This window comes from Epargyreus clarus, unplaced genomic scaffold (assembly GCF_041222505.1).
Source record: "Epargyreus clarus isolate Ecla_fem2 unplaced genomic scaffold, WU_Ecla_fem_2.2 ptg000004l, whole genome shotgun sequence".
Classification (NCBI taxonomy): domain Eukaryota; kingdom Metazoa; phylum Arthropoda; class Insecta; order Lepidoptera; family Hesperiidae; genus Epargyreus; species Epargyreus clarus.
In genome coordinates this window covers 11,586,357-11,607,057 of record NW_027332212.1, presented here as the reverse complement: position 1 = coordinate 11,607,057, position 20,701 = coordinate 11,586,357, and the positions used below count along the sequence as shown (strand labels likewise).

Here is a 20,701-nt window from a genome sequence, read left to right as displayed (position 1 = left end):
AGTTATAGAACTAAAATTATAGATAAATCAATTTGAAACCATAATTGTTCTTACTAAATTTCTGTGCGACAAATAGTTTGCCTGGTAGAGCGTAAAAACGCTTTGTGCCCCTTTTTTCAAGATGGCGGCCGAGGGACAACAGTTGGGACTCCACAAATTAGGATTTAACTGTACAATAAGCCCTTTACACTAATCATTGACATCTATAAAATATAATTGGGTCTTCGAAAATTGCAACCCAAATGTAACACATCCGAATGGACTATAACAGCGTAGTTAAATGAAATATGTGCTTTTAGAGTGCATATTTAGTGAATTGTTTACAATATTATTTTAAAAATTATATTACACGAAGAAAATAAAAATATGAATGACAATAGTTTACACCCGCTGTTTGGGTGTTTATTTGGGTTTAAACCCTATTTCACCCAAAATACCCGGTTTAAACCCGTATCCACCCATTGGGTTTAAACCCTCTGCCCATCTCTAGATGTAATACATCATTAATGATTGAACAGGCAGGACTGCAGTCCTGTACCCTTACCATGAGTTTTTACGTTTAGACAAATATAACTGTTTTGGTATTTATTTACGTATTTGCCCATACAATTTTCAATCAGCGCCCCTAGCGGATTGTATCAGAACTATAATGACAGTAACGTAATATTACATGTCTAAATTGACAAAATGGCGCTTTATGTATTGTCTCTCTTTTTTACCAACATGCAAGGTAGACAAAAAGACTTGAGCACTTACTTATTGTTACGTTTACTCAGTCTACTAAGCAAACGGAACAGAATAATGGATTCAGTAAACGTAACGTAAAATTGTGGGATTTTTTGAAAACTCATGTTTAGCTTACTGTTTATTACCGCTTACTTATCTTCGGGCTTACTGCCTTTCAATTTGTCATTTCCATAACAGACAAAATACTAGGGTTTAATTACTTAATGAACATCAGATGAATTAAAAATACCTTCGTTAAGATCATAGTGCATAAAGCTTTTATATATAACCAGATGTATGTTAGACCAGATTCATTTACACCTGTTTTTGGAAAGTTATAAAAAGATAAATCGAATGAATCTGAACTAGACTGCTTTGAAATCGTATTCTTAATTATAATATAAGCGAAATATTTTCCACTTTTAATTATTAACATATAAAATCACTAACAAGCGCTAATGCTAGCCTGTGGCTACCATCTATTCATGTTGACTTAATGGCGAAAATATGTATGAAATGCATTAAAAATATAAATCAAACGACACAGTGAAATTGCGATACGAAATAAACGGTGCTAATTAATTTTGTGTGTCATAAATGGAGCTTACCTTAGAAGTATTATAAAAAATAGTATTAATTTTTAATACCGAACAAAAAGGAAGGTGGGTAAAGAGGGGAGTAAAAACAAGGACTCTGAAATAAAATGAACATCAATTTGTCGTATGATACACTAAAATTAATAAGAGTATGAATTTTAAATACTACACATGGGTGAAGTCGGGAGTTGCGCAAAGACTCCGAAATAAAATAAAAATCAATTTGCCGTTTACACTAAAATAAACATGTATAAGCGTATGAATCTTAAATAATGAACAAAACACCACGTGGGTGAAGTGGGGAGTAAAGGCACAGCACAGAATCCCAAACAAAATGAAAATCAATTTGCCGTTAATGCGGCCCGGAGCCCGAGCTCGGCACTACCTGTGTTTTTTTGTCAAAGGCCTGATAACTCAGGTCGGGGCAGTACGCGGCCGCACCTCGACTGGGCCGCGCGTCTCAGGTGCCGTGTGAACTCTGTTGAACTCGGTGCGATTTAACAATGCCATCTTGCGGACTGTTGATTGAATAACCGCTTATTTGTTCGCGAGTGTACTTGCCATGTGTTTTTAGTTGTTTTTATTTTCTTCACTTTGATGACTGTGACTTGACGCGTGTTGATAACCTGCTGATTTTAGCTTTAAAAACATTTAAATTTATAAATTAATCAGTATTTTTGTTCGTGGATGTTGTGACATTTAGTGATAGACTTGTGGTTTCTGAACTATATATCGTTAATGTCAGCGAGTTATTTATGTGATGTATCTCAAAATGTATATAAAATCGGAGCGCTTCTACCAACAACCGGACAATCAGACGCTTAAAGATGACCGGTGCTACTCGGATTATGAAGAAGAACTGGATGACCGTAAGTTACAGTAAAAATCTTAACGACTATAACAAATAGTACATCATACGCTGTATAAATATTTATGTTTAACTAAAATAGGTATTTCTACAGCAAAGTATTTTTATGTACTTTATAAATAGATAAAAGTTTGTTTATATTAAATATATAAAAAGTTCCTGCGATCGGTAAGTACCTACTTTATATATTTCATAGTATAAATAATTTGAAATACAAATTATCATCCTTTTATTCTTAAACATACCATATTTCCGAATGATAATATAAGCATGAAATTATGCTTATAATTTATTTCTTACGTAGCTTACATTAAGTTTAATTGGATATAATTATATTGTTTATAATTTTTATATACGTACTTATTTATGCCTATTTTTTCATCATATGCATATACCTTATTCATAACAATAAACAATATACGTTATTCGTAACTTAAGTAATTAAGTAAGCATATAAAAGATATTTTCTTAAACTAAATAAACTTTGACACTAAGGTTTATCGCTGTGAAAAAAATACATAAAAAATAATGAAAACTTCATTTAAAATCAGAAAAAGCGCAATAGATAATTGTGGTTGAACACTTTGTAGATCGACTGCAGCGGTATCACTACCACTCAAATTTCTTATAACAGCACTAAAAAGATTTTGTGCTTTCATTTTAAATTTGTCAAAGTTAACTAATTTAAGGCGTTCCAACTAAGTCTTTAGAAACAGCAACGCACCTGCGATCAACCTTCAGTTACTCTCATCCGGATAAGTTAAAACGCCTCCTTTATCCACAATTTTACATACATTACCCTGCTGTTCAAACTAAAACACACTACACAAAAAGACAAAAATAGGCGCGGTAGTGCCTAGCGAAAATACCTCACATTATAAGAATAGAAATATGCCTAGAACGCAATGACGCGCGTTGATGTCGTTCGTGCGGAAGACATTATTGCGTGTTGCACCAACAGAATCGTATGTTTTACTCACATATTTCAGGCTGTACCTTAAGCAGGTGATATATGTCTATTAATGTCAACTATGTGTGTTTGGATTATGATTGATATAGTTATTTTAATTGCTTACTAGAAATTAATTTTCTGTAGGCAGTGCATTCTTCTAATATTATATATTCTATAACTCTTTATTTTATTTTTTTTATTTATGTACGTTAAATAAATACTGTGCATGTGTTATTTTACTAATTATATTATATATACATTATTTATTGAAATATTTTAATTAGATATAAACAAAATGGAAGAGCGTCTACGCTTTTAATACGAGAATCATGACAATGAAAATAATTATAGTTATTTTTTAGATACGAGTATAGAAAATGGAAGGTTATATTTATGTTAGCTGTTAATGATATAATCAAACGCCGGTATATTGTGTTATTCCTAATAATAATGTTATTTTAAAAAGGAACGGTAACAATTTCTACCCTTTTATTCTTTTTTTTAGCAGGTAACCTAAAACCATAACAATCAACCTTTACAATCCAAAAAGAGAAAAACAAAGAAATGCCTCGGCGTAATCATATAAAGGTTATTTGTATACTGAAAGTATACTTCTAAATAATACTTAAGTAGAATATATTTTTAGTTTCGTAATGGTGAGGTAATTTGACCATTTTTCTTCTTTTTTTAAAATATTTGAGTTTGTCCAACTATTTTACTAACTTACTCTCCAACTAATTTAAATTTGTTTTATTTTTACACCTGTATATAAATTAAAAACATATGTCAACATAACAAGTATACTTACATGATTACATGTTGTTTACATACAGGTGTAATCGACAAAAGAAATTCGTAAGTGGGTATAGCAAACAAGCCTTTGAATGACAGCTCCTAATTTACTTACTCTTACTCGGTAATTGGTTAAAATGGTACACGACGCTACTCATTAAACGGAATATTGCAATCTCGTTTCCCCATTATAAACTAAATTACCTTTACGTAACAATACCATCAAATGGTAAATTAAACTATTGTTAAAATCTTTTGCTACCAGCGGTACCTGATGTGTGAGCTGACACATTCAAAAACAAAAAATGCTGTTACTTTCGCATTTATTTCATTTTAAAAGAAAATACAAACATTACTATACATACGTAATATAGGAGTCTAATTTTGTAGTTTTAGTGATGAATGGTAGTCTGAGATATCGACAGAAAACCAAACCTTTTACCTATATTCTTACATGACATAACTACTGAACTAGGATACTAAAATAGGATAATGTATTGCACGTGTATAATAATAAAATAATTACAATATAATTTATTATCATTGACAACAACAACAACTGCTCACAAACTGCCGTGCCTTTCTGAATGTTTAATACAAATCATTTAACTCTAAAAAACAAACTTCGTAACTTTCCAAGCTTAACGACAAGTACGGATTTTTACCTGACTCGCATTTTATTATTACCGTACCCCGATGTACTCTTATTTCGCCGGTTTCACCCCTACATGTCCCGACTTGACAGTACGGAATTATTACATTCATAATAATTACAAGAACAACCATACAAATTTAAGCTTTATACCATCCCCTTAAACCGTATTATCCATATCGATCAATTTTGCAAAGTGAAAAGCAAGGTTCCAGGAAAGGACACTCACCCTTAACATACCTGACCGATAAAAAAAATTCAGGTACCTGACCTATGTTATTTTTTGTATTTTTTTATGGCAGGAAATCGCAACAATACATGAAACGGTCACGGTGCGTATTGTAAAAGTATGGGATAAACTGGGCTCAGTTAAGTACTGCAACAATGAGGCAGGCCTTTGTTTGGGGTCGCTGCAGACCTGCAATTGAAACATCAGGGGATTTGGAAATGAGTCATGCGAAACTTTTCTGTGAATGCACGTAGGTTGACGTATTTTAAAATTTAAATTCGATGACTAAAATACCTGTTCAAAATAAAATAGTATCGTGTCAAACAAATGTATATTTTCATGTGAAACAAATGTAGCACATGCAAAGTAAAAAAAGGTTTGTATCAAAAGGCTGTATAAAAGTAGGCTTCTTATTTGTAGAATATTAAACATAGTTTTATAAAGTAATAAAATTATAAACAATCAATGGTTAGGTATCTATATTTATCTCTTAAATCATATTACAAGATTAATTTATATTTTTATAAATAAAAAGTACGTCAAAAATATAAACACATTAATTTAATAAGAAAATACTTCATTTACATAAAACGGTATACGTACTTATAAAGTTATGTTTTTATTAACTTTTAAAATACACTGAGTATGACATAATGTAGTCAGGTGATTTTTTTAGCTACATCACGATGTCGAAGTACAAATAGAAAACAGTCACATGTCATTGAATTAAATATAGTGAGTTCAATTAACTGCGTATTCCTAATAATATGATAACAAGTGAAATATTTATTTACATATACAAACAGATATCTTTAAAAGTATAAACGATATAAGCATATTTCGAATATATTGCAGTTTTACAAAATATGTATAATTACTTTTACAGAAGTTATGTCTTAGTACAGAAGTATAACTATAATATTTTATGAACAATAAGATGTCAAAAACTTATTTAGAAATTGACATTTCAACTGCTTTGTCACCTAAAATGCGTGGGTTCGAAACCTTTTGAAACCGGTCCCGGGTCGCAGAAAACAACAACATTTTGTGCGAAATCCATTAAAAGCGAGATAAATCGGTGAATTACCCGCCCGATTATCTGCGGAGATTCAACGAATATTTTCGTCGTCGACTCAGTCAAGGTTAGGGGCTAGGTCAGTGTCAGGGTGAGAGAGGTCGTGGGACGCGGGTCGCGCATGCTAATGTTGATTCATCGCGGCCGAAGGTTGAGCACCTCTGACATTTCGAACCGTTCCAATGGATTGGTTGAAACGCTAGTTATGATAATTGTTTCTCATTTGTAATGCGCTTGGATGTACGCTTGTAGCTATATGAGGTGCGGGGCAAAGGTTGCGTATATCAATAAGGTAAATATTTAAACAGAGTTCAAAGTGCGTAGGTTCTAACGTTTTCGTGTTACAAACTTGCGTTAGGTGGGTGACTAGAGTGTTACTCCGCGATAAGCCTGAATTCCAACTGACTCAATAGCTTTCACGTGTGTTAAATCAAAAAGAGGTATTTTTTTCAAAAATAACCGTATTTTTTAATAATTAAATATATTTGGCATCTTTGCAATTTTACAAACACAAATCAAAAAACGAGTCATTTACAGCTTGGGTATCTGTACATTGGAGAATTTTAGCTCCAAGCCTCCACAACTCACATTTGGTGTGACAGCAGATCTGTGCCCAGCAGTAAGACATAAAAAGCGTTGCAGACATATAGGAAACATATTGTATAGTATACAATAATTAAACATATATACAACACATAAGTAACAAAAATTACTTCGTATAAACAATTACTTTGGTATTTGAAATGTTTCGTAGCCCTTCTCATACCTATTTCCTTTACAAAACTTCGGACGTGCCTATCTCAATGGCCTCCTTACGCAAGATTTCTCGTTCTGTAATTGATTTCTTTTAAAACCACAAAATAAAATAACACGTGTAAAAAATATAAACAACCTATCGCTCCACTTCGATCGCTACTGAAGTCAAGGCTTTGGTTCGTGCCCAAGTGACAAGGGTCTAGCGATATGTGGGATTTTATTCTCAAATATATTGTTAAGATCTACTTATTGAATCAGTTCTGATACAGTCCGCTGGGGGCGCTGATTGAAAATGTATGGGCAAATACGTAAACAAATACAAAAATAGTCATTTTTGTAAAAACGTAAAAACTCATACTAAGGGTACTGTTGATTGTTTACTGTTTAGTAGAAAGGGAGGTTAAAATTAAATTATAAGTTTCTTTTACAATTCACCTTTAATTTCAGTAACGAATAGACCATCTACTCAGTTATATACTCAGTTGATACGATGTACAATTTGTTGCATCGTCCAATCCTTACCATCTCCTTCGACCTTAAATAGCATGTGAGTATAAGGCGTCTAACACTGCTAAAATAAGACAAAAATAGAAGTAAAATGCATCTATATTATAACCACGAAGAGGTCTCACCTCACCAACATAGACATATAAAGCCGTAAGTTTACAACTTGACCCCATCTCTGTTAAGTGCACATGACGGGGTCGCGGGGTCACGCGGCGACGGGCGGCATGCTAATGCGGGGTTAATTGCGAATTCACCGACCTCACCTTTAGAAACGCAATGCTAAAACTTTAAACTTTTATTCCTTGGGCTTAAAATCCGTTTAAGTGTAAGATAAAATAGAGAAACGTATATTTACATTCGTTCCATTATAACGTCGGTCGGTGAGTCGACTGCATACTAAACAAAAAATATTTCTAAAGGTAACCTTTTTAAAGAATTTTACTTATAGTGAGTTTTTTCTATATTTGTCTTATTTTTACTACGCTTTTATTAGCTTGGGTTGTATGTATGTATGTAACGGAATCTTTGAACTCAATTTTTAACCACTTTGAACGGTCCCTTTAATTTAAAATTTTGAACAATTATCAAGTACCGATGACAATACACGATTTTAATAAGTTTATCCCATTCTCCTCATCAGGATCGTCAGGAATCAGGATTAACGATTTTCCTTGTACAATTTTAGCGTGGTTTTTAGTTTTTAAACTATAATATTACTTAAACAAATATGTACTTAAAACTTGAAAGAAAAAGATTTTTCTTTTTTTCTTAACATATTGTATTTCGTGAACTGTTATAAAGAATTTGATATTAATGTAAGCAAAGACAATGATTTAGTGCTGAATAATTCATTGAAGTAGGTACTGTATTCTTAAACAAAAATAGTACTAAAATCACTAAGAAAATTAAATAATATTACGTTAAACATTATCAAAAATATGAAACTCATACTTTTGGTACTATTTACATTACACTAAAATATTTTTCTAAAGATTGTATTTGTACACGACTAGTAAATGATAAACGCCTTAAGAATGCATATACCTAGTTGTGGTTAGTATTCAATGCGTTGCCGATGACTAAGACCTATTTTCCAGCCACTCAGATGACTAGCAAGAACTACGTCTGCGGACAACTGGACCATCCCACGTCGTGGTCCATGGCTTCATAAGCATAATAATACTTGATATTACTTATAAGTGTAGTTAATAATGTTTGTCATTATGGATTTAATATTATTTACAATAATAGTCTGGTCTATTCTACATACCCACAATGATAATTAGATGTATGTAGTCTTGTAATAGCAATTTAATTTAATTATAAATGATGGTATCTAAGGATATCAGGTCAGTCGGAATTCTAGTCTGGACCTCTCTCAGTTCTCTTGGAATCTTCCCTCCTCGGATCTCCTCTCCTCTTTAATTATATCTCTTAATATAGTCCACCAAATTGACCAAGTATAACTTGTTATTCTTATCTTATCCTAATATACTATATACTCCTAACATGTACTTTGAAATCCATATAACTTTGTATTATTTATTGTTATATTATTTAGTTATCAATTTTATAATTCAAACATATTTCAGTCTCACGTTTACATAATCTTAATATCGATTCAATCACATCACTTAGAACACTTTGGAGTCTTATGACCCTTGAATAAACTTGAAAAAAGCACTTAACTTAAAGCTCGTTGAAAACTGGTGTTCTATGTAAAGTGGTTACATAATTAGTATCCGATGGATACGCCGGCACATAGCAGATGTACATCAATATTGAACCAAACACAACACCTGCTTAAAACGTTTAACTGTTAACAACTCGTTAACGTGGGTTTGGATTTTGAGTTTATTCCACTTAACGCTCTCGATCACTAGGTAGAAGCATTGGCGTATGTCAAACGGCGTGACTGACAAATGTATAACGACTAAAATTACAATATATGATATTCCTCCTCCACGACTGTTGAAAAGTTTTTGTAGCTTAGAAATTTTACCGACGAATGTTAAAAGACCTATTACTTACCTCTTAGTCTAATATTGATAGCACTTTTCCAACATATTACAATAAATATATAAATAATTAATTAATATACCAAAACTTTTTTGGAAAAAATTCAAAGAAGTATAATATATAAGGTATATCACATAATATTTACATTTTATTTGTTGCTTAATGTTTGCTCGCACAAATAATGTCAACAATTCTACATAATTTATGTGAGTTTTAAAATTCTATTGATTTCTTATTGGGCACAAGTGGAATACATCGGATTCCGTAAGTCGGAGAGATGAGTTTGGTCAAAAGTTTATACTCACAAGGGAAACATTTGCTTGCTTAGTGACCTCTTGACAGCCTCTCGATCGGACAAACGGTTACAATCATTGTATGTCAATACTGATGTTACATTCATAATCGGAAGAGTAACGCAGGAGAATTTCGAGTTCCTGGACGAACGAAGTTTTCTGTGATAAAATGGCAAATCTTTCTTGTTTGCTAATCTACTGTAACTACGTAAGCAGAACGGAGACCACAGAAATGACCGAGAATCAAACCCAAAATGATGTTGGCATAATGCAACCGCAGTGCTACGCGGGTGGATTAAAAGTATGACGAACGAAGTTAGCTTAGCTTATTATTATAGAGATTAATCAGATATTTTTCTTTTTGTAAAGAAAATCATTTGTCCACAGAAGCGACTTCTTGACGACTTTCGACCAGAAAGTTGACATTTTTCGTCGGTATTAAAAACAGCACATGTACTTTTTTATAAATAATCCTAGAAATAAAGCAGGCTAGCCATTTGATGGAAGGTCACTACCGTGTATAGCGGCGCATCTGTGTATGTAACCCCTACCAGGTTGGAATCTAATCCTATCTGGGATTGATTACAGATGTCCATGGGCGGCAGTAGCAACACGATCAGGTTGATTGTACGAATATGTTCGTCTGCTACTCCTATATTTAAAAAATATATATGTAATGATGCTTGTACGGATAAATCTATTATTGGAATTCGTATTTAATATGAAGGTAAACATTTTCTCGGCGGAGCGACCTCTCGACGACCCCTCGACCGGACGAGAGCGGCGACAAACGCGTCCGGTTAGCCCGCGCACATACTTAATTGCTCATGCGCAGTGTGCACGTGGCTTAACTTCACTTTAAATAAATACGAGACGAATGTTTTTAAAAAATAAATTTTGTGCATAGATTAGTAGATTTGAATTCTTGACAAATAAAAACATTTTTAGAGAACATTTACGAATAAATAACTAATACTGCGTAATTTACAATTACAATGTACAGTTTACATAGTAAATAAATAATTATTTCAAATATTTTAGGGACATTTTAGCACGGAGACGTGGCAAAACTTTTTTACGCAACTATTTCAATTCTCAAAACTGGGTACATTTTCTTGTTAGGAGTGAGTAATCTTTACTAATCTTTAAAAAGTCTTCTCTCTTTAAAAAGTAAGAAATTTCTAAACCTAATTTACTAAAATGACAGGAATAACAAAAGTGTTTTTTTCACATGTTTCGTTTTATTTCTTATGTGTTATGTGTGTGTGTGTTCAATTTGTTTTTTTTTTTATTTGACACAAATATCTGTCGAGGTAGATAAAGAAAAATAATAAATGAAATTTACATAAAATATGGTAGGAAAAATTACAAAAAACAATAGTATAGATTATGTTTTCTTTTTTAATTTAGTATAAGTATCCTATGATTGAACAAATAGATCATTTATATTTTTCATCTGTGTAAAATTCTAACGGTATTTCACGGAATAACAATCTGTATGTCTTACTATTGTTTTATTATAAAACACGTACCTACGTCAATTCCTTAAACAGCAGTTACATTATTTATCTTCTAACGACACCGAAATGATAGTAAAAGCATATTATATTAAACCGATTCGAACCGCCTCAAACCAGCTCCCGCATAGAATTTATCAAATAACCGCTATCTACATACTTAAAAGGTTTAAGCTGACAGCATTTTCTGAGAGGCATTAGCTTGCAAACTACGTTATCTTACGTGCTTACCAGTTTTTATCTGTCGATTTGTTTAGTACTTCGGCTACTACTTATGTGGGTATATGTAGGTGCAAGGTACAAGTATTATACACCGTTTATATTACAAACCTGTACAATTAGGCACGTGGACTTTACGTGTCCGTTAAGCTTCCGAATTGATATGGGAATCAGATTTATTTCGGTTTGATTCAACTGTTCTTCAGTAACGACATAACATCAGATCACTCCTTGACTGTTTGCATCATAAATATGGTGGTAGAAGTGACACGAAGTTTTTGATAAACAACTTACTTAAAATTGATTGTTGTCTAAAATAGTTTACTGGAGTACTAATTTACAAACTAAGGCTTACTTATTTAAATAAAATGACGTTCTATTTTTTAACGCTTAAATAATCAAGGGGCATGGCAGTGCCCCCGCCAAGGAGAGCCAAAAAAAAGCGTACCATTCTTTTCTCGAAGTATGTTTTTTATATTTTATCAATCTAAATCATCCTGTCCTACAAAATCCGCCATACGAATGCGTTAGCGCTATGAACTTGGAAGCGTTACTACTTGGCTAGCCCGCCAGGTCAGCAGCGTAGAGACATCTGGTGTAGTATTGATTTTACAAATAGCGTTTGCGAATGCGTTCAAAAACGAACAAAAGCTTTGTCAAACATAAACGTTAGCGTTATGCACTTGGAAGCGTTGCTACTTAGCTAGACCGACAGCTCACGGCCTACGGTTGTTTGTTTACGCAGCGGTAATGACGTGCCAGTAGCCATCTGATGTGGTGTTGCTTTTACGAATAGCGTTTGCGAAACCGTTGAAAAAAAGAACGTTATCAAACATGAGCGTTAGCGTTATGCACTTGGAAGCGTTGCTACTTGGTTAGACCGCCAGCTCACGGCCTACGGTTATTTGTTTACGGAGCGGTAACGATGTGCCGGTAGACATCTGGTGTGGTGTTGATTTTACGAATAGCGTTTGCTTTTGAAACGTGATTGAGTCGTTATGTATGGATTCAGCTGTGTTTATTAAGGCATCTCGAGAATGTATATGACATGCCTATGACTTTTTCAAAATATTTTTTTACATGTTGAGTAATTTGCTATTTTTTTTAATAAAACCTTTGATTTAAGAGCTTCGTATTTTAATTATTTTTTGACATAATGAATTTTCAGATTAATAACGGAAATAGGACATCTAAGACCTAGTGCAATGAGGAATTTGGAAACCAAAAGTGACTACGAAAAAGTTCTTATGTTCGGTTTTATGTAGTTTTTTTAATCTTCCATCACCCGTCACTGACTAGACACACACAAACACACACACACACACGCACACACACAAACATGCACACACGCACACATCCATACACACACGCGCGCACGCGGTGTGAAATGTGTGAAGCGCAGTAACAATACACCGGTAGAGCCACCTGTAGAAGCCTGCATGTTGATTTTACCAATAAAGCTTGCTCTTGAAGTATTATTGGATCGTGATCTAAGGATTTATCTATGATATTGATTAATTGAGGTAAATAAGCCTGTGGATTGTCAATGTTGGTCTGTCTTCAAGGTGTTTTCAATTTCCAGTCTAATAACTACAAAGAAATGGTATAACTACTGATGCATTTAATTGTATTAAGCCGTTCGGTAACATACATTTATTTGTGGGAATTTAATACATACTTTTGAAATTCATACGTAATAAATATTATATCTGTCTAATTCTAAATATTATGTAGATACCTACCTCAATATTCCAAATTTTAATTCCTGACCTGTTTTTTACCAATTTAAGAAACAGAATGATAAATCATTATGATTAAAAAGTAAAATTCCTTATCAAAGATATGTGTAGCACTTGACTAAGGCGATGATTTATAGTCAAATCCTTCTTATCCTATAGAACACATGAGCTCAGTATTGGACTGAGTATCATTCAAGGAACTAAGTCAATGTATTGCTGGCGTGTTAGTGTAGTTATTTAGTACTTTTAATATACGTTTATTTTACAAGTGCATCGCAGCTTGACCTTCCGAGAGATCAAAGTGAACTTGACAGGTGCATGACGAACATACTGTTAAAGCAAATATTACATGCAAATACAGTCCTCTATTTATAATGCGTTTATTTTTAGCTTATTTTCGTGTTTTTTGTTTGTTCTCATTATGGTGATTATCACCATGCCATTATTGTCCCAATAGATCTTCTATCCAAGACTACTACACATAGTTTCATCATCTTCATCACATTGGTCAAATACAGATTTATAGACTTGAGACTGAGTGAAGTGAAGTGAGTTCCCTCATGATATTTTCCATCAGGTTTTCCATTCATCATTTGAAGGTGGTAGAACCCTTTATGCTTTGACTCCGGCGGCACCACCGCCACACCTATTTCTGCCTAATAACAGCAGTATTAGGCGCTGCTGTGTTCCATTTTGAAGGGTGTGGTAAGGGAGGCATACTTTTCCGAGGCGTTCCAACTAAGTCCTCAGGGATAGCGGTGCATCTGTGGCCGACCTCAGGTAGAAATATCTCATCCTATCTGGGGTTGAATACAGATGTCCATGGGCGGCAGTAGCCACTTACCATCAAATAAAAAAAATAAAAAAATCACCCTCTAATGTAACATGGACACCATTTGAACCTCCAACTCCTAAAGTATGAAGCCACCATTAAGACCACTGAAACTCACTTGGTATCTTTAAATAATTGGTATAATTGAAATTACTTTAATATACCAATAGTAACGTAAGGTGTCTATTAACTCACAGCCTAACACTATCACAGTAGTCAAGTACTATCCGTCATTGACTAAGTTCCTCTTATAACTTATAAGTTCCTCTTAAAACAGAACTGCCTCCTTATTGTTAAAATAAACAACACAAAGCACACTTATAGAGTTTTGTCATCACGAAAGCAGCTGGCCCAATCTTGGGAGGTCACTGATTTCTTCCACCCACGTTGTCGCGTGGCGTCCACAAACAGTAGGTTTGTTGATTTTTCTATTAAGAGCCTGGTGACATTCGTATACAGTGCCAAACATACTTATAGAGTTTAGTGTCATCGTACCTTGATGACGTTCCAGTGGGGATTTCTCTAGGATGACGAAATTATTATTTTGTATCTAAGTACGCGTTTCTTATGTGATAGCGAAGTAGTTTGCGTTAGCTTTCTTCAGGAAAAAAATCCGTGTCCAAAAGTTTAAGACAGAACTATTTTTTTTAAGATGGCAACCACTAGCATAATTTGACATCAAGAGCATTACTGCCACCCTTTTTTCTGTCTTTTTAGTAAGGCTTAAAATTCACCAAAGATATATAGATTCACCATGTAAAATGTCTCGTGTATTGTATTATTAGTTTATTAACTAACATAATACGAGCCGAATTGTTAAACTGAAATACTAACTAATATAAAATTAACCCATTTACCGCGATCGTATCGACTGTATTCTTCACGGGTAAAATGTACCAGATTCGAAGGCACATTAAGAATAGGTATTCAAGTTATAGGCTCATGAAGACTGGGTACTCAGGTTTCCTCATTTTGTGACAAAGTGTACAACCCAAAACACCATCGAACCACCTGGTCAGCGACCTTGATCTCACGGGAGGTCAAGCCCTGCCCACGCTGGGCGGTCGCGTGCGCAAACAGTGGGCACCATGTTGATTTTTCTATTAGGCCTCAAGTGACATCGGGTACGCACATATTATGACATGTCGCTTGCTATGTCTATTTGCGCAAGATCGTTTTCGGTGTATGACCGAGTGAATGAAATTACATTCTTCCGACTTTGGAATGGAGATTTCTTTTTAAAATAATGGATATTTGAGAAGTGATTCATAGACGAAAGTTCAATAGTAGAATTCATTATTATCTGTGCTAAATATTTATGAGAAATTACGAAATTAAATTCGTGAATGCTATGACATATGATAAGTCTCCTTTGTAGGCAACAAAATAAAAAAATTTCTTTAGACAAGCGAAACAACTCATATGGACTAGTAAATCTACGACGAAACCAGTAGAACACTGTCATCAATTCTTATATTACATTATTTGTGACATTAAGGACCTGTTTCACTACTTGCTTTATGCACAACTTATTTGACAGATATTGTCCTTATACGAATATGCCGTCTGTCAAATAAGGCTTGAAACTAGTACCTGTACCTAGTACAAAGGAAATAACTTAAATACACGTTAAATAAAAAAGCTTCTTCCAGCGTTTTAACATTTTATTATTTTTATATAATTTCCATACAAAAATTGAAATGTAAAGGAGAACAATATTTTTATTCAATGTCTAAGACAATGATTTGAACCTAAGACAATGCTATTAAGCGGCTATGCATAATGGATTTACAGTTTAGGATAAAACAGGGTTGAAGTTTTCATAAAACATGACACGCTATCTCATAGACTGACAGTTGCAATAACTCACTGCGCATATTAACATTATTTTGTCATCTTTATTAAATTTAGACTGATGTTCATTTGAATTTACGACAAAACTGTTGAATTTACGATCGTTTACAATTATTATAGTAGCACGACCGTCGTCTACCTACAATTACTGGAGGAACACTATGATATTTTCAAAACGGATAAAGGGCATTACTTTAGGTAAAGTACGAAATAAATACGAACACTATTATAGAGACATAAAACAAATTAAACCTCTGAGAAACGGTATTCATTACATTGGTGTTAATATTTAATTAGAAACCGAACAGCCGCGGATTATAATTATTAATGTAAAAACTAAATCAATAATTTGATGGTTACGTACATTCGTCTGCTTACACTTATTGCTACGAATACTGCTTACACGCCATACTACAATTTACTTTTATAGTAGAACCTTGGTAATAACTTAATAGAGAAATATACGTTTGATGTGCAACAAAACTGTTTTCGATCGACGCAATCCAATCAGTACCCTTACCAGGAGTTTTTACGTTTCGACAAATATGACTGTTTTGGTATTTGTTTACGTATTTGGCCATACAAATTCCAATCAGCGCCCCTAGCAGATTGTGTCAGAACTAGGAAATCGTATGGGCCAATACGTAAACAAATACCAAAACAGTCATATTTGTCGAAACGTAACTCCCGGTAAGGGTACAGTTAACACTTGCTTTATTCACCTCATTTCATGTCCAGTTCGCCTCATATCTACAATCAACTAATCGCCGCAGTAAATCGTTCTAAATATCAACACTGCATGAGCAATTACAGAGATCATGACCTACTCGTAAACAACAAATCGCCCGCCAAGATAATTATTTCGTGAATTGAATGCCCTGAAGTGCCTGCCACCGTGCAGCGGAACTTAAATTAATTGTTTTGCAGTCCAAATGTATTTACATTCGTTTTAGATCCCAATCTCATCTGAAGTTACTATGAGTAATATTCGGTACATTCTCAAGAACTTAACGTCATGTAGATTGGTCTTAAAACTACTAATGCAATAACTCCTATCTACATACAGTGATCGTATTGTATTAACATTTACTGTAAGAAAGGATGAAGAATTATTATGATTACTTATAACATATACGAGTATACCTTTATTTTATCCGAAGTCGTAAACGAAAGTTAAATCAAATTCTGTGAAATTTCTGATAACTCCAGATAGGATTCGAATCCTTGTTAAGGTCGACCATACATTCGTGGCTACATTTTTGAAGACTCCAGATTCGATAGGATTCGAGTCTTTTATGAGGTCGGCCACACTACTAACGTTGTTACTCTTCCAGTCTCTTCCTTAAACGGAACATCATGCAAATCAGAACACCCCAGCACTTAATGTTTTTATAAGGCAGCCATAAGTGGGGCGATGGTGCTTCCGGAATCCATCTTCATGTTAATACCACAAAACTTAAATTACTATAAATTAACGTAGTTATTTTCATATGTGTAAAAAACGCACCACCACTGAATATGCAATTAATTACAATTATCCCTTAATCTGAACAAGGCTGATGTATTTACTTGACCCTAGCCGGACGAACATTATTCACGAAGCTACGCGAATTCTTTGACATTTCACGTCTATCTTAATTCGACATCAACAAAAACTTGAAAAATAAATCCGGCGAAGTGTGAGTCGGATTCGCGCGAATGAAAAGGGTTTCGTACCACAAAGCAAAATTTACTTTGAAAAATCATGTTTTTTTTTGAGCCCTTTTATTAACTTGATTTTGCCTTTGAAAGGTGGTACGAGTATGGTAACCCGGGGAGGTACCACTGCTAAACTTATTTCTATTTTGAAGCGAGTCACGCGTTTCGGAGGATGGGTGTGTGTGCCGGCAACTTACTTATGAAACTATGGTACTTATCTTAGTCCTCAGGAGTAGTCAGGAGTGGCAATGCATCCGTGATCGACTTCAAAATGAATCCCCATTCTATATGGAGTTTGTCACAGATATTCACGTGCAGCAGTGAACGCATAACATCAGGTGGACTACAAGCTCGTTTGCCACTTCAATCCTTTAAAAATCATTGTTGGTTCTTACGATGACCATAGTCTTCGTAACACAGTCTAAAAATTCAATATTACCCACTAATTTTCAACTTATTACGGTTGAAGAGACAGACCTACGGACCTGACCTGTGACAAATGGACGAACTGTGGAGCCTTGGTAATAACGTTACGTTCGCAAATTTGCTTACAGAACCCTAACAATCGAGCTGGTTCACGAGGAATGCCAAGATGCGACCGCCGGTAAACTGAGCATTAAATTCATTACCGCATTTCGAATGCTTGTGTTTATAGAGTTACATTACCCGATTTTTACTGGTTTTACCATTCAGGGTTATGAAGATAATGTGTAAGTTAATAAAGGATTCACTATTACACTTTCATGTTGGTCTGACTATCACAGTACTACCTACTGTTAAAAACGATTTTGTTTCAAAAAAATATAAGTCAGTTGTTCATGGAAATTGAGTGTCTGTTTTTCTCCCCATTGTACCTAATCCATCCAACATTTTCATTTTTTTTTAAAGTGGATGTCTCGTTTAGAAAAGAATTTTCTAGAACTCAGCCTATTTGAAAGGGACACCGTTACTTATAATAATATCACTTCCAACTAAGATTGTAGTCACGGATGTGTTTGCTACGCCTAAAGACCAAAAATGCTTCTTGTAAATATCCCTCCTTACCATGCCCTTCAACCTCAAACAACAGCACTCAACACTGCTATTACACACATTATTTTCTATGAACATTTCAGTGTTATGAGTGTATTACGCTGAAATACAGCAGCGAAAACATATGCGTCCACATAACTACGCTGGTACAACGGTGCGTAATTCACTTCACGGCAATCATGCTGTCAGTTCGTCCGTACACATATTTGTAAACGGTACCGATCACTTAGGCAGTCTGTTTGGCGGACGTGCCGCCATCCGGGTCAGGTGCCAACGGTACCTTGTTTGACGACACTGCTGACCCTACGGGTGGTCTAAGCTAAGGGAGGAGCGAACTGTAAAAATGTCAAAAACAATCAGTTTGGGTTGAACATTTTTGGGAGGCTTGCAGCAAGATTGATGGGCTTAGAATAGACAATTCAAAGATGAGAGTCGATTATGTTGTGTTAAAAATATACCTGCGAAAATGTACAAGAAATTTGAAATGTTGCAAATTCATATAGACTCTAAAAACGTAACCTATTTATACTATCAAAAAAAACATTTATAGAACGGTCTGAAATATATAATGTTTTCTTTCAAATATTTAGTTAATTGCTTTTTAATTGTGACATGCCATATATAAAGAATGCTGTTGGGAAAAATTTATACAGTTATATGTGTATTTTGCAAAACATACTTTTCTTAATCACTCCAAACGTTTGCCAAAACAAAACGGAGAAACTTAACATAAATAACACGATATATGACGACACTCGCAGAAAACTTATGACTTGCACCACACATCGTGGCCCATAGGTGTCAAGTCAGACACATCGCCAGCGAACAATATAGGCGCGCATTGCGATGAGCTACGCACCAAAGGTTAATTGAGTTCCTGTTACTAACCTAATGAGTCTCAGACAGTTATTTTAGTTAAATTTGTAGAAATACCGATTTTATGGGGTTAAAGGTGATTGTAGACTACATAACCATAAAATTAGTTAATATTCTAATTACGACCAAATATAAGCGGTCACTATTGCCTCAATGATCTACACCAGATTTCTAATTTCATTGGGTAATGGTAGGTGTAAACCCAGTAAAAGATATAAATGTGTCATTAAAAGTAAATTTTAGAAGTGTCTTAAACCCTAGAAACGATCGACCAGTATAAGTGCAAGCCATAAATATTTAATTGCATCAATTCATACGAGCTCAATTTCATCAATGAAACGCATTACAACACTTCCACCGTTATTACTACACTTACGACACTGGCCGTTTAATGTGTAACGGTGTGTTTCCTCTTATATAGTGTCAACTGACAGCTGACCCGACTGGTTTGGCGCCGGAAAACATCGCTCATCGATCGCCTTGACACTTTTCGATCACTTCCTGCGCACAATTCTCACAACCATAGACAAACCAATATAAATATTACGTAAACATTAAATTGAGTCGTCATAAATACTCAAATCACGGAAAAACATTATTCACAGGAAAAATAAAACGCATTACACTAAATTGAGGAACAGATAAGATCTAATATGACAGCTCGGCTCGGCTGAATGATCAATTTAAAAAAAAATCTAAGCGTTCAAAAATGTGCGGGGGATTTAAATTTCGAATTAAGTGACTGCGACGTATGTGGTCCGTGCTGTTTACTATAAAGCATGGCTTGTCAAACAATTGCCTAATATAGATATTATTAGTTTGTGTTATCTTTTATAAGAAGATAAACGTGTTAGAACGCCAACGTAGCCCGGGAGCTCATGCGCGCGTGTATCATTACTATTGTAATAACGAACATAACATCACAGAACGCGTCAATTTGAAATAATTTTCTCGTAACGCGCAACATAATGTTCTTCTCCGTGGGTTCCAGCCATTGTTGTCCCCTCTCAGTTAATATGAATAGCATGAATGGAAATATTAATAAATGGATTTGTTCGACGACTAACCAGTATTATCGTACGTGATTTATTTTTCGTTTGTTTTATATCTGAATCTTGGGTACAATAAATAAAGCTTAATCTACTTTCACTTTGAAATATCAGACGGATCGATGGTTTCAATGAGCTTTTATACTGGAAGTATAGATTCAATGCTTAGCCTCTGGCAAAGTTATTTGAAAAAGTAACGGGTTAAAATCAATACTGTTTTGTCCCTCTTATCATTCTCATATTATTTACGCAATCCACAGACTTTTCTTACATTACTTAAAATTAGGAGTTTCAACGATTTAATAAATCTTCAGCGCACTGCTGAGAACGTGTCTCCTTTCAGAGTAATAAGATAATTTAGACCATAATCCTTAACATACGCTTAGAAATGCAAATTGGTCAAATTTTCATACATCTTTA

General features: G+C 34.3%; 1 protein-coding gene across 2 annotated transcripts in view; it reads left to right on the top strand.

The window, feature by feature from the left end:
* The window catches only part of LOC140757563 (uncharacterized), a 234,764-nt gene that overhangs the window by 148,289 nt on the left and 65,774 nt on the right, over positions 1–20,701 (top strand). Inside the window, exon 1 of one of the 2 annotated variants that reach the window (XM_073093328.1) lies at positions 1,701–2,191. The exons of the other annotated variant lie outside the window; for it this stretch is intronic. Within the exon in view, the coding sequence (XP_072949429.1) occupies positions 2,083–2,191 (109 nt within the window). The 5' untranslated portion in view covers positions 1,701–2,082. Of the gene's footprint in view, positions 1–1,700; positions 2,192–20,701 lie in introns of those variants that run through there. 2 annotated transcript variants of the gene reach the window in all.